The following is a 27,824-nucleotide window of genomic DNA, read 5'->3' on the forward strand; positions in this document are numbered from 1 at the left end:
ATATATATATATATATATGTATATATATATATGTATATATATGTATATATATAGGTCGAGCCAACGAGATTATAGTGTGTGCGTGTGTATATATTCATACATTCATCTATATATGCATACATACATCAATACATACATACATACATACATATATACATACATACATACATGCGTGCGTACGCAAACATATTAGAATGTAAGAAAAGTAACATTTTGTCTTCGGTGTATTATTAATACAAATAGTATGGATAACAAAATATGTACATCTGTGCTTTAATGTATTATTAATGATCTGAAACAGGTCGATCATTCTACTACCAGACACATACATTCATTCATTATGCAGTGCATCTGAGCAATGTTTTAAATCATGGCGGATCGATAATTTCAATCGGGTCCATCTTAAACCCTGAAAATTAATCAAATAATGGAACACAAAAACAGTTTTCTTTTAAATATTCATCAGAAAATAATATGACAATAATATGGCAACATGTTTCAACAAAAAATATCATAGGTGAGTCCATTTCGGCATTAAGGTGTGTTAATCTCTGAGGAAGTAATATATTATTTTAAATATAAATAACGGGTTTTCATTACACCCCTTTTTAAATTTAAAAGTGGAATGCATGTTCATCTTCTTCGCGGAAAGCAAGCAGGGGATGCACATATAAATTTTAAAATGTTTTTATTTTTTTATTATGAACATAAAACGAAAATACAAATGTGCATGAACCTACTTTCCCCGCACCTTGCAGCACCGTATGTAGCGAGGCAGTCCTGAGGCAAATGGGCTGATACCACCACAACAAAAATGAAGTAGTGCCCTTTGTAGTGTACAAGTGTCATTTTTAGTGTACAGGTGCCCTTTTTATTCTACAAGTGTCCATTTTTAGTTTACAATAGAATAGAATAGATGTTTAACGACATCACACTTTTAGTTTACAAGTACCCCCTTTTTAATTAATAAGTGCCCTTTTTTCTTTACAAGTGCCAATTTCAGTTTATAAGCGATTTGGGTTTATAAGTACCCCATTTTAGTTTATAAATGCCCTTTTTAGTTTATAAATACCCTTTTTAGTTTATAAATGCCCCTTTTTAATGTTTAATTCCCCTAATTGTGCATCTACAGAATAATATATTACTGTCATATGAATATTCCTTTACTGCTCTCTATGTCATGGATCATTCCCCATCTACTAACAGACGCATCTGCAGGAGGGGGGGCGGGGGGGGGGGGGCGGTGAGTTGGTTGGGTCGAATCCCCTCTGCTCCAAGCAAATTTGTTTTGTTAATGTTTTTTTCCGGGGGGTATGACCCGAACCCCAGCCCTCCCTAACCCCCTAAAAATCGGTCACCACAGTGTACACACCCCGGCACAATTTCCTGCACACGCGTCTGGCTTATTAACAAGTTTACAAAGCAAAGCTGTTTGAACTGCTAGGAAGACACTTTAACCATATACACTTCATGACACGACCAGCGTTCGGGTCCGAACTGCGATTTGTACCGACACCACGGGTTGCCGTGAGATTTGAATATCCGGAATCCCAAGTTGTACAAGTTTTTAAACAGGAGCAGACCACTGTGGTACCTCCAGGGGTCGGGGTCTCTGACTGGGGTGGGCAGGAAGAAGTGAATCTCAAAACAGAACTGCTTCACTCTGTTAAGACTGTTGCTGAGCACCATGTCCGGGAAGGCACTCCATTCAGATTCTTCTATGTCAATTTTTATCAGGTCAATCGTCGACTAGAAAAAAAAAAGTACAAATAAATTTGTTTAAAGTTGCAGTCTCCCCTCAGTGTTATAGTATCATTTTACTAATGCAAAATACAAACACACCTACTATTTTAGTAAAGTCAAACTCTCGCCTCAACGTGTTATAATACCATATTATTAAATTTACACATTTAGCTAACAAAGGGGTTATGATCAGCATGAAAAATCACAACATTGTCATATGCAGATGGGATCTCTCTCTCTCTCTCTCTCTCTCTCTCTCTCTCTCTCTCTCTCTCTCTCTCTCTCTCTCTCTCTCTCTCTCTCTCTCTCTCTCTCTCTCTCAAATTGTTAAAGTTTAAAACGATGTTTTCTGAAGGTGCGGGCAAGAATAAATAAAATATGAACTTAATGCATTCATTTCGATATTATGTGTGTGCAGACAGTATAATTTATTCATTTCTGTGTATAGGCCATGGCCATTGGGGGGGGTAACCGGCGGTGATTGATCCTAGACTGACCTTGGTTTGAGTTAAATAAGTGTCCTCGAAAGTTGTTATTATACAGAGCGTGGATACAATAGAACAAGCAACTCTAACACCAATCATGCATTACCATTCAGCAAAGGACAGGAATGTTTGTTTAACGACACTCTAGTGCAAGGACGGACCCAGAAAATAAGACATATTTGAGGGAGGGGCCCAAGAGTAAAAGGGTCCATCGACTCACTGCCGAAAAGGGCATTTAAATTGTAAACTGCTTAAAAAGGGGTCAGTTGAATTTCCTTCCCCAGTGTGTGTGTGTGTGTGTGTGTGTGTGTGTGTTGAAGTCCCCCTTGTCCCACTCTCTTAGATCAACCCTTGCATTGCACTGCTTAATCAGCTGGTACTGGTTATAAAATGCGATAGTTATACATGCTTGCGCTAAAACAATTCCACTGATGACGCATAAGTTATTGTTAGGAAGATAATATTTCTGAAGAAAATAAAAAAACACTTATTTCTTCAAATTTGTACCCCCTTGATTTTAATGACCTCTGCTGACCCCTCACACACACATACACACACACACACACACACACACACACACACACTTTTCATAGTTGACCTCCACTGGAATATGATGCAGCACATCATCCATCCTACGTGGCATTATAAATGGTGTTACCATGGTGGTCGTTTTGCTCTCTCGGGTACAACGAATGAATGAATGTTTAACGACACCCCAGCACGAAAAATACATCGGCTATTGGGTGTCGAACTATGGTAATGCAAACAAATAAAGTGATGATCAACATCAATATAGATATTCAAGATTTAAATAAAAACACAGTGTAAAGAACTGTGCAAAAATACAAATATCACAGATAAATACTGACTTTTATTCAAAATTTTAATTGTATCCCGAAGAAAACAAGGGGATTTGTGCTGTATTGGCCAATCTCAAAGAGAATGTTACACCCCTGCACCACGGTGAGGTTACAGCACGCACAGGGGCGGGTACAACGAAATCCTAAAAATTTGGACTCTGCCTCGAGACTATTACTCTTTCCAGCCAGCAGCAACGAGGTTGCTTTTACATGCATTTTCATACAAACAAGACATGCAAGAGAACAAGAGAAGTTTGTTTTGTTTAACTACACCACTAGAGCACATTGATTTATTAATTATAGGATATTGGATGTCAAAAATTTGGCAATTCCGACATACAGTCTCAAAAAGAAAACCAGCTACATTTTTCCTTTAGTAGCAAAGGATCTTTTCTATGCACCATTTCACAGACAAGATAGCAAATACCACGGCCTTTGATATATCAGTCGTGGTGCACTGTCTGAAACGAAAAACAGCACAATAGGCCGACCGGCGAGGATCAATCCTAGATCAGCCGCGAATCAAGCGAGCGCTTCACCACTGGGCTATATCTCGTCCCGGAGAGAGAGAGAGAGAGAGAGAGAGAGAGAGAGAGAGAGAGAGAGAGGGGAGAGAGAGAGAGAGAGAGAGAGAGAGAGAGAGAGAGAGAGAGAGAGAGAGAGAATGGGAAGAGGGGGAAAAAAGAGAGAGAGAGAATGGGAGAGAAGGAAAAGAGAGAGAGAGAGGGAGGGAGGGAAAAAGATAGGGGAGAGAGAGAGAGAGAGAGAGAGAGAGAGAGAGAGAGAGAGAGAGAGAGAGAGAGAGAGGAGAGAGAGAGAGAGAGAGGAGGGGAGGGGATGGTAGAGTGTGTGGGAGAGAGTGTGGGAGAGAGAAAAAAATGGGGAGAGAATGGGAGAGAATGGGAGAGAAGGAAAAAGAGAGAGAAAAGAGAGAAAGGGAGGGAGGGAGGGAAAAAAGGGAGGGGTAGAAAAAGGGAGGGGAGAGAGAGAGAGAGAGAGAGAGAGAGAGAGAGAGAGAGAAGAGAGAGAGAGAGAGAGAAAAATGGGGAGAGAAAGAGGAAAAAGAAGAGAGAGAGAGGGAGGGGAGGGAAAAAAGATAGGGGAGAGAGAGAGAGAGAGAGAGAGAGGGGAGGGAGAGAGAGGGAAAGGAGAGAGAGAGAGGGGGGAGAGAGAGAGAGGGGGATGGAGAGAGGGGGAAATGGGGGGGGAGAGAGAGAGAGAGAGAGAGGAGGAGAAAGAGAGAGGAGAGAGATAAAAAAGAAGAAAAAGAGAAAATGAAACAGCAAGATAGAGACATCTTCCCCCATAAACCCAATCGATGCTACACAATTATTCTTAGTCATTTGAAAAACATTTTTGTTTTGTTTTTACATTCGTATGTCCGAGTTTCTTTATGATCGTTTGCAGTCTCCCCATCTTCCAGGTTGGGTGGTTTTGGCTCTTGGCATCACTCCCGTCCAAACCAGTGGCATGGAAATAGATTGATGGCTGCCTAAAATGGTCGTTCACGTTCATACTGCAATGGTGAGGAAAATAAACAAACAAATAAACACAAGCAATAAATAAGCAAGCAAACATGCATATAAATACAGATACATAAACACACATGCATGCATACATGCATATACTCACGCATGTAGATCTATACATGCATACACGGGTACAGATACACGCATGCACGCTCGCTTACATGCATACACACACGCATATACGCATACATACATCCAGGCAGGCCGACTGAGAAGCATAAATAAAGCAATGGGTATTTCACTGATACTTTCCTATAGAAAGGTTATATCATATATATTAACCATGCGGACAAATGTGATATTGTAACAACTGTAACTGAGAGAAGATATTGTTCAATTCGGAAAGCAACTGGAATAAAATGCGTTTGAAACAAATAAAAAGACTTTTTCAGCATTACTTATCATGGCATGTTAAAAATTTCAACAAACGCTAAAAACGGTTGCTTTTATAGGGATACGAGTGCAGGCAACACACGTGCAATAACATTATCAAATGCAATGATGTGGTGTTGCAAGAAACACAAAGTTCTGGGGGTTTTGTTTGCTTCAAACGCATTTTTTTTTTCTAATTTGAGCTGAAACTACTTTAGCTTAACAAATTTTACCAAGGTATCGTTTGTCCGCCGCATGCTTAATATAATTATATGATATAACATTTCTATAAAAAGATATTCAGTGAAATACCCATTACGTTATTTTTGCATTTCAGTATACATAACATGCATAATGCACACACAACTATACACATTATGCATCCATGCACCTCTGAAGAAAGAAATATGTTGGTTTTGTTTAGCGACACCACTAGAGCACATTGATTTATTAATCATCGGCTATTTGATGTGAAACATTTGGTACTTTGAACTCATAGTCATCAGAGGAAACGTCCTTTAATATACAAATCGTGATGCACTGGCTAGAACAAGAAACAGCCCAATCAGCCTCATCGACGGGGATCGATCCTAAACCGACCGCGCATCAAGCGAGCGCTTTTACCACTGGGCTACGTCCCGTCCTATTTAACGACGCACTCAACACATTTTATTGACGGTTATATGGCGTCGGTCTCTGAAGAAAGAACAGCAAGTCTCACTGGTTCCCAGTATGAGTCTACAACACGTGCTCACCTGGGGTCGAAGGCGTGGATTTCACAGCCAATATTCCGTGACACTGCGTCGTCAAAACTCCAGTCATTGTTAATACTGAAAACAAAAATGGCACAATGTCTGTTAGCAAGGTTACATGATTTTCCTCATGATTAGAAGAAAGAGTTTATTAATAATAATGGGAGAGAAAAATCTACTAGCCGCCATGCGCCAGTAAGGGATCTTTTAATAGCTGACAGGTCATCGTAAAATAACTAAGGGGGCAAGCGCGTGTGCGGGGGACGTTAGATGGTTGAAACTTCAAGATTTTTTTTTCTCCTTGCTATATATACTAGCGGAAAAAAGTAACTGTGTATGGTTATCATGTTGATAAAAACATAATTTCAAGACATAAAACGATGAAACGATCAGATAGCATGGTTAATAGGCAAATCTGCAAAACTTCAATTCATTTAAAATGTCACAGCATCCGTCGTTTCATTGGTATTGGGGATGAAAGACACGAGGGTAAAAAATCAGTTCACAAAGTTAATAGCGCGTATGGCCATGGTTTGCGTCGATGCAGGCCTGGTACCGTCGCCTCATAGAGCCTACCAAATTGTTGAAGAATGCCTGGGGAATGCCGTTCCAGATCTGGACTAACGTCTGACCCAGCGCTGCCAACGTCACCGGCTGGTTAGGCAGCGCACGTACACGACGTTGCATCTCATCCCAGACATGCTCGATTGGTGCAAGATCGGGTGAGACTGCAGGCCACTGCAACACATCGGTATTCTGCTGAGCTAGAAATCCCTTACCACCCGGGCGACGTGAGGTCTAGCGTTGTCTTGCTGAAGCGTGATGTGACGTTGCTTGTCTTTGCACAAATGGGATGACGTGAGCCTGGATAATGTCGTCACGGTAGCCCTACGGCGTTCAAATTGCCATCGATGAACCACAATAGGTGTTCGTCCAGTTGACGTGATACCACCCCAAACCATGACACTGCCTCCGCCAAAAGCACGTCGCTCCACAATACAGGCGTCACTAAAACGTTTCTCTAACACGACGATAGACTCTTGAACGGCCGTCGCTGCTGTCTAAGTGAAACCTGGACTCGTCTGTAAACAGAATACCCGCCCAGTGTCGGCGATTAAAGCGCAAGTGTCTTCTACACCAAGCCTGACGTGCTACACGATGGCGTCTTAGCAAAACTGAACGGACAGCCGGACGTCGCGAACAAATACGCTGTTCACGTAATCGATTCCGTACAGTTCTGGGGCTGATGGCACGCAATCCAGGAATGGTCCCGCGCTGTCAGACTTTCCGTTTGGAAGTGATTCCTGAGGTGCACGAGTCGGGTATGATTGTCCTGCTGTCGTGACGTCACGCGTGGACGACCTGCACGTGGTCGGTCTCTGACATTACCAAATTGTTGAAAACGTCGCGACAAAGCCTGAATAGTGTTTATGTTGACACCAAATTGCGTAGCAACAGCGCAATGGAGCATTTCAGCCTGGATCATACCAATTGCGCGAAGGCGGTCATTTACATTTAGCCTGGGCATTGCTCTACGACCACTTTCAACCGAAAAAACCTGCTTTTCTGTACCACCGGTTGCCAAACAATGACCCGACAGTAGCAAAGTCGACAAAAGCTGGAGCAGTAAAATGTTGGGCGGAAAAACCTTGAAAAACAGACCCATGTCCAAGAAGCGAAACGGCACGTGCCAATACGGAATTGACCCTCGCGATTGTGTGGCGGTGCGTTCACTGGTCAATATTTTCCGCAGGATCATGACTTATGAATATCAGTGGTGCACTGAGTCGCCCCCCCCCCCCCCCCCCCCCCCCACACACTATACACTTCGTTTGTCCCAGTCTAGACTATTCTATTCACACACTGGTGTAGCTAGGATTTTATATCGGAGGGGGTGGTGGGCATATTGGTGGAGACAACCCACACTATGTATGTATGTATGTACGTATGTATGGATATTATGGGGCATGTCCCCGTGCTCCCCCCCCCCCCCCCCCCCGTTGTCTACGCCACTACATGTGCCGGGATGTAGGAGGTGTAGTGGACAAAGAAATAGGAAGAAGTTTTAAATGCTATTAAATGTCTTCATAATGACAAAGCTATGGGCAATGATATCCCACGTTGTACATGTTTAATGCTACTGTGTGAATGAATGAGGAAGGAAGAAAGAAATGAAGGAAGGAAGGATGGAAGGAAATGTTTTATTTAACGACGCATTCAGCACATTGTATTTGCGGTTATATGGCGTCAAACATATGGTTAAGGGCCACACAGATATAAAGAGTCGCTACTTCATGGGCTACTATTTTCGATTAGCAGCAAAGGATCTTTTATATGCACCATTCCACATACAGGATAGTACATACCACGGCGTTTGTTACACCAGTTGTGGAGCACTGGCTGGAACAAGAAATAGCCCAATAGGCCCACCGACGGGGATTGATCCTAAACCGACCGCGCATCCAGCGAGCGCTTTACCACTGGGGTACGTCCCGCACCTGAATGAATGAGGAAGATATGCTCCAGATAATTATTCACGTTCTTGTCTAGTAAACTGGTCACAGTGACCTCGTAATGGAATGCGACATAATCCCATCCCAGTTGTTACTGCATGGGACGCTTAATGGTCTTGCATGCATTAGTTACAGTCAAAGTTTGTTTTGTTTAACGACACCACTAGAGCACATTGCTTTTATTAATCATCGGCTCGTGGATGTGAAACATTTGGTAATTTTGACAGTTAAAGTTTGTTTTGTTTAACGACACCACTAGAGCACATTCATTTATTAATCATAGGCTATTGGATGTGAAACATTTGGAAATTCTGACACATAGTCGTAGTGAGAAAACTATAATTTTTTTCCATTAGCAGCAAAGGATCTTTTCTAGTAGTAGCAAGGAATTTGACAAACAGAATAGCACATACCATGGCCTTTTATATACAATTCGTGGTGCACTGGCTCGAATAAGAAATAGCCCATAGGGACCACCAACGGGGATCGATCCTAGACCAACCGCGCACCAGGCGGACGCTTTACCACTAGGTCCCCCCCCCCCCCCCCCCCGCCCCGCATGGTATGCGACAAACCACCATTCCAAGGTTTGATGATCCTATATGGATTGACAAGGAAGATATGTACCTGGACGAAAAAAGTTAACTGGACAAATGGTATTTTTGTCCCACCCCTACACACACACACCTCAGGTATGGACTTGACAGAATATGCCACATTTTCTCTTAATGAGCATCGATCATGCGACATAACACGTCTCAAGTGCAAGCTTTACCACTGAGATACGCCCCACTGACTCCGTTTTACACAGTGTTAAATTACTTACCCGAACGAGTATACAAGACAAGGCTTTTTCAACTCATAGGGAGGGTCCATACAAACATCCCATCCACCGTCACCATTGCGTCCCTGGCGAACAATGTTATTACACTTCACTTGGACTTTATTTATATAGCTGGAAAAAAAATGTAAGCTAAAAGTAAAGTAGCAGATTTAGAATGGTGCCATGATTAGTCACATTCGGCGAAGCCACCCCCCCCCCCCCAAACAAAAAACAAACAAAACAAAAATACAAACCAACAACAAAAATAAACAAAACAAAAAATATCTTAGAATACTTGTAAAAAAGACGAAATGAGTAATGTTTTCTTTAGTTGAATTGGGAGAGAGACCAACCTCACCTAGATCTGCCAGAACTACACTGAAATATAACCTTTAAAGGCGCAGACCAGAGTTTCATCCCGTGAAACTGGACACCAAGTTAGGTTAATCTACACACACATAACACATTTTGATAAAGTTACAATACAGTGAAACAAGATTCTGTGAGGTCTAAAACACGTAAATACCGTTAAAAAGTAGACAAGAGCTCGTTTCCATAACCGTTACCTCTCAGAGAGACGTGCGTTTTTAAAAATAAGAAAAATGAATTTCGTGGTATTAGAAAACACCAAGATGACCCGAAACACTTCGGATGTTAGAAATGGTCAATATAAACAATGAAATCTCTAAGTAATGGTTGATTTCACTTATCAAAAAGGGCTTTAATAGTGAACAATACGTCGTAGTGTTTAAACACTAGGGTCTGTCACTTTAAGGTAAGAATAAATTAGATCGTTTGAATGCTGTTAGCAAAGCAAAAGAACTAAAACGGCAAACCCGTGATGACTCGCACAACAATGTCATGTTGAATGGTGAAGATATAGATTAATCAAAATAACTACCAAACAGATGTTTTTCAAGTAGGTATGATCAATACCAAATGCCATTAACATTTTGTAATACATTCCACATTCCCATTTATTCAGAGCATATTACATAATTACAATATTTCCCTTAATAGCTGAAAACTTTCTAACATTTAAGGTTTCTAAAATTATTTGTTAAATGTTTTTTTTATCCATTTCTCTGTTATCACATTTATGAACACAGAGATGTGCACTTTAAACAATATCAAATGGCTGAACATGTATACCAACTATTAAAGCAATCCATGAAAAGATTCGAAAGTTATATGCAGTTCAACAAAGTTTAAAATGACCTTGACCTTACATTCGGGTTAAATACATTGGCTTGAGAGGTGTTTTGTTGAAAGATTTCTTTACGGGACAGTCCCATGCACTTCGGTTTCAGATGCACTTGAAATATGTAAAAAGATATTCCTCAGCCATTTACATGAACAAATCTAAAATTTAGCTCTGTATTCCAAGTAGTTTGTGAGAAATGGTAATTTTGCTAAACATGGTAGATGTTAAAGTTAGCTTGAAAATTACTGCCATCATCAATGTCCCATTATTCCAGCAAATAATGTACATAAAAACCTGAAATTGTGGCATTGGGACTAACAAGGTTATAAAGATCTGATATATAGTTCATTGGAACTTTTCAGTAATTAAACCGAATGCTTAGAAACAACTGAAAAATAACTAAAATTATATTTAATCTTACGAACTGTCATTTTTGAGACACTAAAACAGTTTTATTTACACATTTAAATTTTTCTCTCTACCAAATCCGTACCCACTGCTGTATAAATCTTAAATATTACAACTATCTGATGATTAATTATGGAACAACATCTTTCTGAAATAGGAAAGAAGTCGTTTTGGGGCCATTTTCAGTGGGGGAAAAAACGCATGTGGATACATACTAGTCACAAGAATTTAAGAGCCACACAGACACTGCTGTGCCAGTGGTATGGCAACTTCCTTGCCGCTAAAGGATGACGGAATAGCTCATTTGCAGACATCTCGCTACTTATCTCATAGATATGCTTATCATTCAGACTCGACCAAAGCCCAGAATGCTCAGTTTACGTTTTGGTGGCACAGTTATCCGAGCCAGATTGCAAAGAATTTATAGAAATATATACCCTCCCAACACTAATCAAACATGGAAAGTGTTAACATAAAAAGGGAGTTTAACGTGCTCCATACAGTTTTCAGACAGGTGTCCTGCCTAATCAGAAAAAAAGTTTTAAAACGTTTTGGATTTATTTTAAGCATTTGCCATACGCTTTCTATTGGCAACCAAAAAATCTGTGAGTAAAAGATTCATGTTCATGCAATCTGAAATGCTTTATTCAAGTCTGTAGCCTACTTTTCATTACCGCCCCTGATTATGTTTTTTTCAATTTTATAAAACGTGTGGTAAAATTTGTTACTAGCCCTCAACTTGTTGTGAGTAGTTTACTTTAAATATCCCAAACTAGTCTCATTTTAATGGTATGTAGTTTATATGTATCTAATTTCATTATTTATATATAAGTCCATCTTATGTTTCAATTATGCAGAGAGAGAGAGAGAGAGAGAGAGAGAGAGAGAGAGAGAGAGAGAGAGAGATATGGAAGAATGTCCTAGAAGGAAATATACAGGAATGAGTGAGTTGTGAATTTACGTAAGCTTTTTAATTAGATAAGAGAGGTCCACAGTTCAGCCAGCAAACGTTTCGTTAACGTTCGCGAACTATTTGTTTGCTTAACGACGTGGCTATTTAGTTCTCCGTGAAGCCCATAATATCAGCCTATCGGACATTTTTTCTGTTCGGTCTGGCTGAACTAAGCCATGCTGTATTGAGCGTTAGGGCGATGTGACATATTTTGCCACAAGGAAGAAATTCTAGGTACAAATACATCTATTACAGGTTCCATTAGACCAAATCAATTCCTATTGCCGATAATGTTAACGTTTACTAATAAAACTGATATAAGCAGCGTTTCAACACACCCAGGAAGTACATCAATAGAAAGTGTGGCACCTCACATCTAATCTAGCTGCAAGAAAATGGGGGGTCACGTATCATTTAAGAGATTTAATTTATGTTTTTAATAGCAACCGTCATTTTTGCTGGAAATTGCAGTTCCATTTTTGGGGGTACCCCGCATTAGTTTCAACCTCTGGTATATACTGCATAACAACTGTATAACAAATAAAAGTGTATTTATTTATTGTCAATGGATAATAGTATTTGCACAAATAATCAATGTCACATATTACTACCAATCACACCCACAGCTGCTTTTACTCCGTAAATATTTGACGGTGCACGTCGAACCTTGACACGGTACTCTCTTCTTTGGTACTATGCAACCTATATCAAAAAAATATATTTTTCAAAAAGTGTCCAATTGGGTGTTTTCATGACTATCAGGATCTTCTGTGTTCTGATATGATGTGACAACATAATTGAAAGTGTTGTTCCTACAGTGCAACCTGATTTAATGTACACCTCAGGAAGCATCAGTGTTATGCAAAGTTGTATATACAAATGCAATATATCATATTTAAAAAAACAAAACAAAAAACAATACTACTCTTGAAGATACATACTATGGGTTGGTTGTGTATGCTTAGTTGTATATGTAGTGTGTGCATGCATAGTCAGAGTCTCTCATTTCCAATAAATAATTACCTTAAAACTCATTTATTGCAGTGACCCTGTGTTTTGAAAGACTTTAATGGGCATATGATAAGAACTTCACTAGAAAAAAAGCATATTACATGTGGTATCTGAAATGAAGACCACTGCATCCACAAATAGTAGTAAATTAATGTGGTACACATCATAGTGGGGTAAACACCCAAGGTATGGACTATGCTTGGATGTCAAGTCACTGAATGCAATATTTTCAAACCCATCAGCCTAGTTGGTTTTTATATATGCATTATTAAATCCACTGACAGCTACCAATATATCTGTTGATATTTTATTAATAATCTCCAGTGATTGGTGCTTACAGACATGTATCATAGCTAGAGTTATCATTAGGGTTTTACATCTTTATTTTTTATTTGTCATAAAAAAAGCACATTCAATCCATCAAAAGAGAGCGAAAGTCATTTTTCTTTAATTATTTTCTGTTTTAACTGAATATAATATTTATATCGTATGCATTACTACAATCTGTAATGTAACACATCATTTACATAGTAATATTGGAAAATATAGCTTTACAAGTGTGGTGATAGTGGAAGATAATACTAACACACTCCTAGGTAGGTTAACAAATGTGTCAAAATTGCTCTTGTACTTGGTATATACTTCAAATACCCTTTACTATAGAAAACTCACTGAATATATGGACAAGATTTAATGAACTGACCTAAAGCTATCATTACCAAGCTTATATATGTGTACAAATAAAGAAGAGAATGCAAAATGGCTACACAGAACCCACTTCTGTAGATTTTAATGTTTTTGCCAAACTCACAAAAACAATTGTAAAAACTCCCATATTTGCCTAAAACATAATTCACCAACCTAAAAAGTATGTTAAAATTACAGCAGAAATCAGGTTATTTAAATATAGTCATTCCAGAGCCAATTGCATTCAAATACACATTGTTAATGGAGATCTAAAAGCTTAACCTAATATTAGCTAACATTATTTTTTAACTAAAAATTAATTATTACTAACAGCTTATTTCATCTTGCCTAGACTTATTATCCTAAATAAGATTAGTGTTATATGACATGTCCATCACCTTGGATAAATAAGCTTTAAAATATTTTAAGTAAAAAATATGGACCAAAATCTCCCATTGGTCAGCACAGACTTTTTTTCAAACTCTATTCTCAGCAGTTCACAGTAAATTAATGCCAAGGTCAAGGTCATTATGAACTCCCATGCCTGAGTGTAACCTAATTAAGCAATTATGACTGTCAAATAACAGTAAATGGCACACAATATAAAATAATGATAATATAGTGAATATATGCTATAGGTTCCATTAGACCAAATCAATTCCTATTGCCGATAATGTTAACGAGTACTAATAAAACTGATATAAGCAGCGTTTCAACACACCCAGGAAGTACATCAATAGAAAGTGTGGCACCTCACATCTAATCTAGCTGCAAGAAAATAGGGGGTCACGTATCATTTAAGAGATTTAATTTATGTTTTTAATAGCAACCGTCATTTTTGCTGGAAATTGCAGTTCCATTTTTGGGGGTACCCCGCATTAGTTTCAACCTCTGGTATATACTGCATAACAACTGTATAACAAATAAAAGTGTATTTATTTATTGTCAATGGATAATAGTATTTGCACAAATAATCAATGTCACATATTACTACCAATCACACCCACAGCTGCTTTTACTCCGTAAATATTTGACGGTGCACGTTGAACCTTGACACGGTACTCTCTTCTTTGGTACTATACAACCTATAGGGGCGCTATTCACCAGACGTTATCAAAATAATTTATCATCCACACATTAATTTATATAATTCAGCTTGGTACACAACAAAAGCCTTCTAAGCTTTTGCCCCTGCGCGTGCTGTAACCTCACCGTGGTGCAGGGGTGTAACATTCTCTTTGAGAATGGCCAATACAGCACACATTGAAGTTTAGAGTAAAAGTCAGTATCTCTCTGTGATATTTGTATTTTGCACAGTTCTTTACACTGTTTTTATTTATATCTTGAATTTTTCTGTTGATGTTGATCATCACCTTATTTGTTTCCATTACCATAGTTTGACACCCAATAGCCGATGTATTTTTCGTACTGGGGTGTCGTTAAACATTCATTCATTCATTCTAAGCTTTTGATAAACCAGTCACATTTTGCAGGTTGAAACGAATAATGAACTAGTGAGTTCACCATGGGTTGACGAGGGGAGGGGTGGGATCCTGACAAGTATTTTAATTAATGAGGTGCATTAACCGTTACTTACGTGTGGTATATTCTGGCTAACTCTTCGTGAGATGTCGCTAAGGTGATATTTTGGAATTCTGGAGGTCCTATAAAATTCTGAAAAGGAATATTAAAATAAATAAATACAAACAAGTGTGTATCTTTCTACTTCACAAGATTATTAAATAACTCACTACTTCAAATTGGTTATTACAGAAATGATTATGGAATTTTAAAAAAATTTAAATAATGGACCACTAAAACATAGTCTGATGTAATCACCACCAAACACAAACTACATTTATAGGATACGCCGCCTTTCCTCTCCACCCAATAGAAAACCAGGATTATAATTGTACCTTGCATTAAAATAACTATAACAACTATAATATAACACTGCTACCACCACCACCATACTACTTACAATAATAAAATACAATACTAAAAATTAACATGTTTAAGACAAAGTAGCTATAGGAGTATAACTTTCTCTGTACGTCGGTCCATCTGATCATCTCTGTCTGTCTGTCTCTCTCTCTCTCTCTCTCTGTCTCTCTCTCTCTCTCTCTCTCTCTCTCTCTCTCTGTCTATTCCTCTCTTTCATTTGAATCCCTGTATGTTTGTTTGTCTCTTTATCTTCAATTCCTCATTCTCTCTCCCTCTCCACTTCTCTCTCTCTTTCTATATCTCTCTCCCTTTGTATTCCTCTCTCTCAATCTCTGTATGTTTATCTTTGTGTCTAGCTTTCATTCCTCATTATCTCTCTATTTCTCTCTCAATCCTTGTATGTTTTTCTATCTTATATTTTTCACTCTCTCCATTTATCCCCTTCTGTTTCATCCTCTGTCTGTCAGTCTGTCTGTCTGTCCCTCCCTCCTTCCGGCCCTCTTTCCTTCCGTCCCTCTCTCCAAAACCTCCCTCTCCAAACCCTCCCTCCCCCCTCTCTCTCCCTCTCTCCAAACCTCCCTCCCCCTCTCTCTCTCTCTCCCCCCCTCTCTCTCTCTCTCTCTCTCTCTCTCTCTCTCTCTCTCTCTCTCCCTCCCTCTCTCTCCCCCCCCCTCTCGTTTTTCTTTTGCTCTATCTATCTCACCATTATTTGTTGAGGTGGTAGTACTAGTGTTGGTCCTCTCTTAGACTCTGTTTCACTAACGTCTTTGATTTTCTCAATCACTTTGTACGTCGTCACCGACGTCGACCACTTGTAAATCACTGCACCGAACATGCCACATGTCAACAGGAACAGTATGGTCTGTACTTTTGACATAAAAATCTTCATTTTGAAGACGACACCTTGTCAGTAGACAGTGCGCGAATTGAAAATGGCACTGGGCAAACTTGGAATTATGTCCGTATTTAAAGATATTTCTGAAAGAAAGAAAAATATATAGAAACGTTAAAACTGCTACCCGTAGGCTAGTGATTAGACCGTAACCGTAACATTTCGACATTTTTACCCGCCAACTTATACATTACTTTTTTGTACTTACTTGTACAATGTTTTGATTAAATTATCAAGGCATATGCCTGCAATTGTCATAATAATGTTTACTCGTAGAATGCAGGAAATTGAATTTCAAGACATTTAGTTTTTAAAAAATGCTGTGGAATTTTCTACCGTCAAACCCATCTATAGTCCGTCGCACAGAGAACGCCCTTTTTCATACTATGAAATTTACTACAAGTTATTTATTTCTGAGACGACTGATTTGTAATTTGGACACAAAAATAGTAAAAACAATTTATTTCCAAAACACTTTTACTTTTCTTCAAACGTCAAACCAAACTGAAATTATTTATAAAACAAACAGCATTTTTATACAACGATTGGACGGACTATAACATTGACATAAACGCATTACCAAACGAGTTAAACCAGATCAGTGGAGGTGAAAGAATGAAATACTGTCCTACATAGTCACTTGAAAATAATACAAAGCAAAACAACCAAAAAACCCAGAAGACCCAGAATTGTAATTATAACGAATTATCTGACTGCATCGTACAGTTATTCCTTGTAAGTAATTTTTTCATGATTTTATCCAATAATTTGGTACACATCTGGGCCCCGTTCCACGAACGAATTGTAGCTAAGGTTAATTGTAGTGATTTAAGGCGAGTTTTACAACTGGCACCGTAAACTTTACAGCCGTTCCACAAAGCAACCTTACGGTAGTCGTAAGTGCTCCTTTAATTATTAATAAATTCTTTGCAAAGAAGTGCTAATTAGTTAAATAATAAATTGTTTTTACCGACTTTTCGGAACATGTTGGATGTATTCATTGGCATGGGAAAAACATGAATTAACTGTGTCAATTTATTCGGTAAGCGATAATTGCCGAATGTATAAGACATGAGAGTTATCTCCCTTATTTTCGTGTGAAGGTCGTTAGGCCTAGACTGTTTTTCATCGATCACAGAGTTTCATAAAAGGTATTTGGTATATATTAGATCCATTTTTACACAAAGAGTTAGTATCCTTCTTCAAAAAATATCAAATAATCATCTAACTGCCATTTGACATCTACGTTAGTGGCTTACAACTGCCTCGTACCAATTGTAAATTTTCACTATAACTTACGACGATAGTAAGTTACGCCGTGTCGTGGAACGGGCTGACGATCGTAGAAAAAAATTAAGGTCTCGATGGTAGGTATTTACGACAATAGTAGGGCTAAGATCGCTTAGTGGAACGGGGCCCAGGTGATTATAATATATTATACATTCAGCGTTTACACACACACACACACACACACACATACACACACACACATACACACACACATATATATATATATATATATATATATATATATATATATATATATATATATATATATGTATGTATGTATGTATATATGTATACAAAACATATTCGTCGTGAAAAATACTTCTAGGCCTAAACGGTTTTCCATTCACCAGCATGTTATGATGCAAATGCAAAAAAATTGCATTTCAAAACATCTAGTTTTCTAAATTACACTTGCCTAAAAAAGGTCAATATTTGACAATATACACCTACAACCCCCTCCTCACCACCTCCCCGTCCTCTTTCAGTGGCTTCAGCTAGCGGCGCGCAGTGTCGGGCTTAACCTATATGCCACCCACTCGTCCAACTCTACGTACTTCCCTACACACGCACCTGTATTATTAAAGGGACAGACGCTAGTTTTTAAACACTACGGCATACTGTTCACTATTAGAGCCGTTTATGATCAGTGAAATCAAACATTACTTATATTTTATTCTTTAGAGAATCCATTTCCAAACAACCGAAGTGTTTCTGGTCATCCTGGTTGTTTCTAAAACCACAAAATGCATTTTTCATATTTTTAAACACACACGTGCGTCTGAGAAATAACAGTTATGGAGTCGAGTTTTAGTCTATTTTAACGATATTTCACCGTTTCAACGTCAAAGACTTTCTTGTAACTTTATTCAAATGTGTTACATGTTTGTAACTTAACCAAACTTAGTGTCCATGTTTACGGGTTGAAACTAATTTCTGCGTCTTTAATACCATCGATTATCGTTTAACTTTAATATTCAACTAACAACATGAAGTGGTGATTCAGTCGTTGGAAAACTCCGTGGGAGGCTGGATGGGCTGAAGAAATGACGACAGAGCAGAGAGGGGTGCTGGAAAATGTCGATAAACAGGTTCTTAAATTAGTTCTCACACAGTATAATAAGTCTCACCTTCCTAATGTAAACGTTCAATTCTAGAAACAATGCACAGCACTGCCGTGTTTTCAACATCAGCGGCCATCAATTTAATATTCTGTACAGCTAAACAAAATTAAAGTACAAAATTAATGCACAGTACGTTAATCTGGTTTTGCGTAACCCATATTTCGTTCGCGCATTATATATAGTACATCATTTATTTAGAATGAGTTATGCACAAACAAAATGGGTTACTTGATGGGGGGGAGAGAGAAAGAGAGAGAGAGATAGAGAAGAGAGAGGGATGGAGGGAGGGAGAGAAGAAGAAGAAGAAGAGAGAGAGAGAGAGAGAGAGAGAGAGAGAGAGAGGAAGGGAGGGAGAGATAGATATTGAGAGAGGGTACTCGCTGTCGCCACTTCATGTGCTACTCTTTTTGATTAGCAGCAAGAGATCTTTCATATGCACCATCCCACAGACGGGATAGTACATACCACGGCCTTTGATATGCCAGTTGTTGCTTAATAGTGCAGAACTGATGTCGCCCTGCGTTTTTTGTTATTGTCCCTACTATAAATAGTATATTGTGTCAATGAGTTGACACAGGGCTTTGTTGTCGAACCCCCGCTAGTGTTCATCCATGAGCTTAGCAGGTTAGTTCTACAATGAACACAGCTGGTACACTGACGGTCTATTCTGCCGTTCATTTTATCAAGCCCAAACAAACAAAATAATAGTTGTGGTTCCGATGACCCGACCGTCCCAAGAAAACCGTGCGACATCTTTAAAGGAATGCTTGGGCAAGGCTTTTTTGACTGGTAGGCACATTCAACGATATTTAATACACATTATAGCTTAATATCAACAAGTATACTGGTATAGTGAATTAATAAAACGGTACATAAAAAAAAAAGCCCCACCCTTACCGATCAAATCTAAATTGATATCAAGAACAAGCGGATTTAAAAAAAAAACTTTTGCACAATATTCAACAGAGATTAAATAGCGTTCGGTTCGCTCTCTTGCTATACATAAAATTTCAGTCTTTATAAAATGCCTACCTACACCAAATAGTTTGCCTAAAAAAAAAATAATAATAATTAAAAAAAAAAAAAAAAAAAAAATAGAAGAAGAAAAAAAGAAGATTTGAAACTACATACCTTAATTTGTCTGGTTTATGTAATTGGAATTACAAATATTATTCTGTTTGGCCTAACTGGTAGTGTAACATTTTTAACACCAAAGGTTATGCAGGTTAATAGATTAATCTTTGAAGTTCCTGTACCGTCATTAGTGGAATGTTTGATGAAAGTGCGATAGTTTTCCATTTCCAATAATCCCTCACAACTGATATTTACTGAAGGCCGTAGCATGTGTTCTCTTGGCTGTGGGAAAGTCCATATATAAATTATTCATTGCTGCTGCTCGTCAGTAGCAAATACACCTACCTCACGATACGAAACGTATCACGATACACCTACCTCACGATACGATACGTATCACAATACACCTACCTCACGATACTAAACGTATAACGATACACCTACCTCACGACAGGAAACGTATCACAATACACGTACCTCACTGTACGATACGTATCACGATACACCTACCTCACGATACTAAACGTATAACGATACACCTACCTCACGATACGATACATACCCCAATACACCTACCTCACGGTACGATACGTGTCACGATACACCTACCTCACGATAGGAAACGTATCACAATACACTTATCTCACGATAGGAAACGTATCACAATACACCTACCTCACGATATGATACGTATAACAATACACCTACCTCACAATACGATACGTATAACGATACGATACATATCACGATACACGGTAATTTACTATGTTTTCCCCGTTAAACAAGAAGTTGAAGTTTGGGTGAAGTGATTTAAAAATAAGAAATAAACATGATGAAAGTAAAATACTGATACACTAAGTTTTAATACAGAAAGTTAAAGTTAAAGTATATTTTGTTCAACACCACCACTAGAGCACATTGATTTAATAATCATCGGCTATTGGATGTCAAACATATGATCATTTTGACACAGTCATAGAGAGGAAACCCGCTATATTTTTCCATTAATAACCAGGGATTTTTTTCAGGATTACCAAATGTTTGACATCCAATAGCCGATGATTAATTAATCATTGAGCTCTAGTGGTGTCGTTAAATAAAACAAACTTTATCTTTAAAGGCATATTGTCACAGACCACTGACCTATGTACTGGTCTAATAAAGTATTACCTGAACAAAATGTACTTTATTCAACCATCTTCATAACCACCATACTCCATTTATTAATGACATTTTGTAAAAATAATTGAATTATGGCAATGGTCCATAATTCAAAAACTAAAATTACCGAGAGGGATGACATGGATTTCACTCCATCATGGTTCAGTTAAGGTGATGCAATAGCTAGATTTGGTTTCCAACAATTTTTTTTTATTATTCATTGTTAGAGAAATAAGGTCCTTAAATCTGTGACAGTATGCCTTTAACTACCTATAAAATGTAATGTATTTTGCAGCGCACTGTATGACTGCACGAAACACACTTGTAGTACGAACTATCCAGCATTTTAACAAACGCCGTCGCTATGACAACGTGTAATCGGACCGTAGAGCTAGAACTGGATATTATGATAACGTTTTGAGTCACGATATATCGCGACATGTTTGCTGTATCACGATACGTATCATAGCATATTAATGATAGCAGCGTGTTTTAATGAAAAGTTTGTTTTGTTTAACGACACCACTGGAGCACATTTATTAATTAATCATCGGCTATTGCATGTCAAACATTTGGTAATTCGTAGTCATCAGAGGAAACCCGCTACATTTTTCTTAATGCAGCCGTAGATCTTTTATATGCATTTTCCCACAGACAGGACAGCACATACCACAGTCTTTGTCCAGTTGTGATATGCAATGGTTGGAACGAGAAAAAACCCCAGTCAGCTGAATGGATGAACCGAGGTGGTTCGATTCTGCGACGCAAACACCTGAAGCGAGCACTCAACCGATTGAAGTAAATTGCCCCCCCCCCCCCCCCCCCCCCCCCCCCCCGGTTTTAATGAAGGCTTCTAGCAGATTTTTTTATTATTTTTTTAATACAAGTTGAACTTCATTATAATATTTCTTACACACACGCCCGTTGGTGAGAAGATCATTCGTTATTTTTGATAACACATACTTGTTTACACATGTACGTGTGCTAACAATTGCAAGACATATGACTGGCTGCTCTTAGGTGATGACCAGACCACCAATGCCATGTATCCAATGAAAAAACGGCACGGTCGAAATCGATTACACTGTGACGTATACAATCATTTGTCTGTGGCACGTAAATTAGCTTTAAGGGCAAAGGCTGTAAATAACTTTCAGTCGAAAAAGATGATAAAATTTACTTAAAACATGGTTTTTGAGGATATGTAAGAAATATAATAATACATTCATGTCCGACAGATACCATTTATGTTACAACTCGTTGTTTAAAAACGTATGAAACTCGCTTTCGCTCGTTATATACCTTTTAAAGCAACTCGTTGTAAGATAAATGGTATCTAACGGCCGCTCATGTATTATTCTCTATTTAAAACATGAATATGGATCACTTCAGTATATTAAGGTTTATTTAATAACGTGAAAGCTTTCCGGTTGACACCCGATGATTAATAAATCAATGTGCTCTAGTGGTGCCGATAAAAAAAAAGAAAAAACCTTTTAGCTTTCCGTTTTTTCAAATCTATCAACAGATTGTAGCAGGATGTAGCCCAGTGGTAAAACGTTCGGTTGACGCGCTGTCGGTCTGTCGCCGTTTCATGGGCTACTCTTTATGATCAGCAGCAAGGGGTCATTCATATGCACCATCACACAGGCAGGATAGCACATACCACGGCCTTTGATATACCAGGCGTGGTTCACTGGATGGAACGAGAAATAGCCCAATGGCCCCACTGACGGGGATCGATCCCAAACCGACCTCGCATCAAGCGAACGCTTTATCACTGGGATACGCCCCCCCCCCCCCCCCCCCCCCCCCTCCCACCACCATTTGAATGATAATAATCTAATAGTATACAGATAATACTGTGTATCCCGACCTAAAGTACTGTCGGAAATAGAATCAAAATTATTTTCGTCGATTATTTCTTACATATTAAACAGACAAGTAAATATTATGTAAATATCTATTTAATGATAGTCTACCTAATTTAGCATTTACTTGTTTGGGCTCTCATTGATGTACAAGGTGGTGTTTACTCTTGAAATTAAAAGATATGTCAGTAAACAGGTGATTTTGTGCACTTTATTGGAACAGACTATAACAAATGTTGGTCAACGTGTGTCAATTTCATTGCTGTTACAATATTGGAGGGACTGTTTCTGATGACAGTTTACCCCTATTCGCCTTCGAAACAAATTATTTGTAGACTTTTGAGCAAAACTGTCACGGACCATTTTGAGTTTGTGATCTATTATACCGGTGTTAAAGGTCCTATCTCAGTTGCATAATGACAGCTATTGCAAATCATGTTTTTATTAAATTATGCTTCAACATTTAAAGACTACACCTTTAACTATATGCCCTTAAATGATTATAGGAAATAATTTTATCTACTAGTAGAAAATACATTTTTATATAGAGAATCTTTATCACAAACAGATGCTCACATAGAACTAGGATATAGCACCTTTAAGCGGTTACAAGATTGTATAAATTTCTAATGTACTTATATTGAATTTATACTCACTAAATATGTTGGTCATAATTAATAATTTATGCTGCAATTCAAAATACTCAGTTAACTTGCAGTTTTAAATTAAAAGTTTATTTTAGGGTAAATGAAATTGACGCATATCGTCAAAATGTGTTATAGCCTGTTCCAATAAAGGTCACAAATCTCCTGTTTACTGACATCTTTATTTTAATTTCAAGAGTAAACAACATCAGTGAGAGCCAAAACAAGTAAATGCTAAAGTAGGTAGAAAGTAAAGTTTCTTTTATTTAACGACGCCACTAGAGCACATTGATTTTTTTATCTTATCATCGGCTATTGGACGTCAAACATATGATCATTCTGACACTGTTTTTTTTAGAGGAAACCCGCTGTCGCCACATATGCTACTCTTTTTACGACAGGCAGCAAGGGATCTTTTATTTGCACTTCCCATAGGCAGGATAACACAAACCATGGCCTTTGTTGAACCAGTTATGGATCACTGGTCGGTGTAAGTGGTTTACACCTACCCATTGAGCCTTGCGGAGCACTCACTCAGGGTTTGGATTCGGTATCTGGATTAAAAATCCCATGCCTCGAGAGAGGGGGGAGAGGGGGGGGGGGGGGTTCGGACGAATCCCCCCCCTCACCCGCTGAAGCAAATGGTCCGCTTTCAGAACTAAAACATACAGGTTTATACATATGGAGTTTCTGGTGGTGCAAAAACAAAATAGAAAAAGGTCCACTTGGTTGATATTTGAACCCCCCCCCCCCCCCCCCCCCCAGGTCCAGATCACGCTACGCCCCTGCCTTCCTTCTGGAGCTCGTAACGACGTACGATAAACTTGGTTTCTTCCTTCCGTGCCTAACGTAACAAGTGGAGGTAGTATTTCAACCGAATATTCGAATATTCGCTCTTCATTTCAATCGAATACCGAACACAAATGCCTGTCATATTTGGACGATTATTCACTATAATTTACACCTGGAAAGTAATTAAAGGGACATTCCTGAGTTTGCTGCATTGTAAGATGCTTCCGATTAATAAAATATTTCTACGATTAAGCTTACATATTAAATATATTTTCTTGTTTAGAATATCAGTATCTGTATATTCAATGTGTTTCTGGTCGTCTTAATATTTGTAAGAAACCCAAACTGGATTTTGTCTTCAAATAATTTCGTACGTACGAAATTTTTTATTTAAAGAAATGAAATGAAATTTAACATAGTACAAATATTAGAACGATCAGAAACACGTTTAATATATAGCCACTAATATTTTATGCAGAAAAATATACTTGATATGTAATTACCACCGTTAAAAAGTTTCTGTTAGTCGATAACATCTTAAAAATTGCAGCAAAGTCAGGAATGTCCCTTTAAGCACCACGTAGTTTTCACCATGCCACTTCGCAAGTAAGCGTGACCACTTGATATCAAACACTGAAATTAATGTTCTGTGTATACTGATGATATTGAAAGAGACCGACGGCATCAATATTTAATGTTCTAGGGTAAAACACAGATACTGTAGATATGCATGAAGATGTATTTTCATTTCGTTTAATTTCAACATATTTTCGTGCTTATATACAATTAAGGTTCAAGCACGATGTCATGGGCACACACCTCAACTAGCTGGGCTGTCTGTCCAGGACAGAAGGTTAGTTATTAGTTGGTCAGTGGTTAGTGAGAGAGAAGAGGGTGTAGCGGCCTTAAACCTACCAACTGAGCCTTTAAGAACTCGTTCTGGGTTGGAGCTGGTACCGGGCCCGGTTGCGAACCCTGTACCTACCAGCCTGTAGTCCGATGGCTTAACCACTGCGCCACTGAGGCCGGTTGAAGATGTATACAGTAATTAACTACGGAGCTGGAATCACACTGCTGTGCTTCTCATAAATAATGAATTGATGCAATCTCGGTAACTACTCGTTTTATTTAACGACGCACTCAACACATTTTATTTACGGATATATGGCGTCGGACATATGGTTAAGAACCACTCAGATATTGAGAGAGGAAATCCGCTGTCGCCACTTCATGGCCTACTCTTTTCGATTAGCAGCAAGGGATCTTTTATATGCACCATCCCATATACAGGATAACACATACCACGACATTTGATATACCAGTCGTGGTGCACTGGCTAGAGCAAGAAATAGCACAATGGGCCCACCGACGGGGATCGATCCCAAACCGATCGTACATCAAGCGAACGCTTTACCACTGGGCTACGTCCCGCCCATCATAGAAAAGGAATACTGTTAAAACTCTCAATATCCGGTTTAAACCATGTAGGCACGAACAACTACTTGTAGGCTCCTTTTTGGATGAAATACAATTCAGGTGGTGTTTAATTAATATCCAGGTGTATATTGATTATACTTTTACCTTAAACAACATACAGTTTATATAGTGAATACTCTCCATACCTTCCCCTCCATCCCACCCCTCGGCAAGTTTCCTTATTTTCATCCCTCTATTATAAAAAATATATATAACATTAGGGTTGATGAATATAACGAATATTAATAAGGGGGAGGGGTTTCGGAACTCTTTCCCACCCCTCCCCTCCAATTCTACACAACACATTTTGTGATCAATTGGTGCAGGGTTTAGGGTTTGGGTCAACATTAGGGTTAGATTACGGTTAGGACCAAGGTAACGAAGGTTATATCTGAACATGTTTCTATCGGAGTCCAGCCGATCCGAAGCTGCACGTTGAGTCGAAGGTAACTCAAGCTCAAGCTGGATCGAAGGATATCAAATTTGTATTTTATTTATTGATGTTTCAAACGACTGGCAAAGAAAACCCGTATCAGCCTATTCACTAATATGACAGTGTAAGTCAGCACCACGCCCGAGTAATGGGCCATGCTGCAACGAATATCACCAACTAAGAACATGTTAAAGCACTTACCTTGCGGAGCAGACGTACCCAGGCCAAAATGGCCGTGTGACGACAAGGTCAATAAACCTGTCGTTGAATTCTGCCGCTTTGTTCAGGTAATCCGATGGGGCGCTAAAGGCTGTCCTTGGAACATGGACCGAGTCTGCTATTTTCCCACGACAGAGCGTGCATGTACTAACAGTTGGCTTTGTTTTAACGACACCACTAAAGCACATTGATTTATTAACCATCGGCTGTTATAATGTGTCAAACATTTGGGTCATTGTGATAAGCAGTGGGAGGATTCGAAAACCTGCAAAATGTTTGCATTAGCAGCAAGGAGTCTTTTATATGTACTTTCCAACAAACAAGACAGCATAATATACCACAGGTTTACATATCCAGTCGTGTACAAGGGTGGATCCAGCAACTTTTGTTCATGTGGTGGGGGGGAGGGAACCAGTGGGAAAAGGGTATATATACTACTCAAAAGAATTTAAGGGTCAAAAATTTATAACCAAATAAGTTTCAGAGTGTATTAGATTGATGATGTAAACTACACCAAAAATTTAATTTATTGTTCCATATTTACAAAAAAATCACAAATAAACGTCACTGTATACAAGAAAGTCACATGGCATGCTGTCAAAGTTGAAGGTTGTCAAACATGGATTTTACACAGAACATTCGTTTAATAGTGTGTGAATCCACCCCTGGCGCGAATACACTCGACACATCGTTGCCTCATGCTGTTGATCAGACGTCTGAAGAACTCTTGGGGAATGGACTGCCACTCTGCCATAAGAAGTTGACCCAGGCATGAAGGTTGGCCGGAGGGGCATGGTTATCCCGAACTCTCCTGCCTAATTCGTCACAGGCGTTCTCTATTGGGGCCAAGTCAGGCGAATATGCTGGCCAATCCATCAAGGCGATACCTTGTTGTCTGAGAAAGTCCGTTACCACCCTGGCGCGGTGGGGTCTGGCATTGTCATCCTGCAGAACTGCCCCGCCGCCAATCTGCTTAAGGCCTGGGAGAACCAACGGCCGGATAATCTCATTCAGATAGCGGATTCCATTCAGATAGAGATGCCGCCCCACACCATGACGCTGCCACCACCGAACCGGTGACGTTGTCTAACGTTAACGTCAGCGAAGCGCTCCCCAGGACGTCTGTAGACACGAACCCGACCGTCGTTGAACTGGAGACTAAACTTGGAATCATCAGTGAACCTCACTCGACCCCACTGAACACGTTGCCACCGCAGATGAAGTGTGCACCAGTGACGTCTGGCCGTTCTGTGACGTGGTAGGAGTGGTGGTCGAACAGCCTGGCGACAGCAGCGTAAATTATTGGCTCTCAGATGATTGCGTATGGTTTGATCAGACACTCGAGTTCCAGTCGCAGTCCGCAGATTGCACGCCGATTACGCGTGCAGTGGTTGTGCGTTGACGTAGAGCCATATTGGTGATGTAGCGGTCCTCTCTATTTGTAGTGCTTCGGGGTCTTCCCGAACGTGGACGATTTCGAACAGAATTCGTTGCTTGGTACCATTGCCACAGTCGGCCAACGACACTCTGACTGACACCAAGTCTCAGAGCAACATTTCTTTGCGTAT

At 39.1% G+C, this 27,824-nt stretch overlaps 1 protein-coding gene across 2 annotated transcripts; it reads right to left on the reverse strand.

Annotated features, from left to right (window-relative positions):
- Positions 1-46: 46 nt before the first annotated feature.
- On the reverse strand, positions 47-26,433 carry LOC121375178 (methyltransferase-like protein 24). Of its 2 annotated transcripts, XM_041502466.1 has the most exons (8): positions 26,239-26,433; positions 18,593-18,682; positions 15,987-16,261; positions 14,937-15,013; positions 9,081-9,209; positions 5,745-5,819; positions 4,460-4,604; positions 47-1,749 (listed from the first exon to the last, which is right to left on the reverse strand). In XM_041502466.1, exons 3-8 carry the CDS (start codon positions 16,170-16,172, stop codon positions 1,441-1,443), a joined length of 921 nt encoding a protein of 306 aa, XP_041358400.1. In that variant the 5' UTR covers positions 16,173-16,261; positions 18,593-18,682; positions 26,239-26,433; the 3' UTR covers positions 47-1,440. The 2 variants fall into 2 exon arrangements, with proteins under 2 accessions (XP_041358400.1, XP_041358401.1); XM_041502467.1 differs by lacking the exon at positions 18,593-18,682 and having other exon boundaries at positions 26,239-26,432.
- Between the last annotated feature and the right edge of the window lie 1,391 nt (positions 26,434-27,824).

The sequence above is a fragment of the Gigantopelta aegis genome, chromosome 6 (genome assembly GCF_016097555.1).
Source record: "Gigantopelta aegis isolate Gae_Host chromosome 6, Gae_host_genome, whole genome shotgun sequence".
Taxonomy (NCBI): Eukaryota; Metazoa; Mollusca; class Gastropoda; order Neomphalida; family Peltospiridae; genus Gigantopelta; species Gigantopelta aegis.

Bases quoted from the DNA above. Each gene is read 5' to 3' on its own strand.
- LOC121375178 (XM_041502466.1), bottom strand. From the start codon at position 16,172: ATGAAGATTTTTATGTCAAAAGTACAGACCATACTGTTCCTGTTGACA. The intron at 9,210-14,936 runs GTAAGTAACGGT...TTTTTTTTCCAG, and splicing joins TTAGCCAGAATATACCACAC to CTATATAAATAAAGTCCAAG. The intron at 5,820-9,080 runs GTAAGTAATTTA...TTTTGTTTTCAG, and splicing joins TGTCTTGTATACTCGTTCGG to TATTAACAATGACTGGAGTT.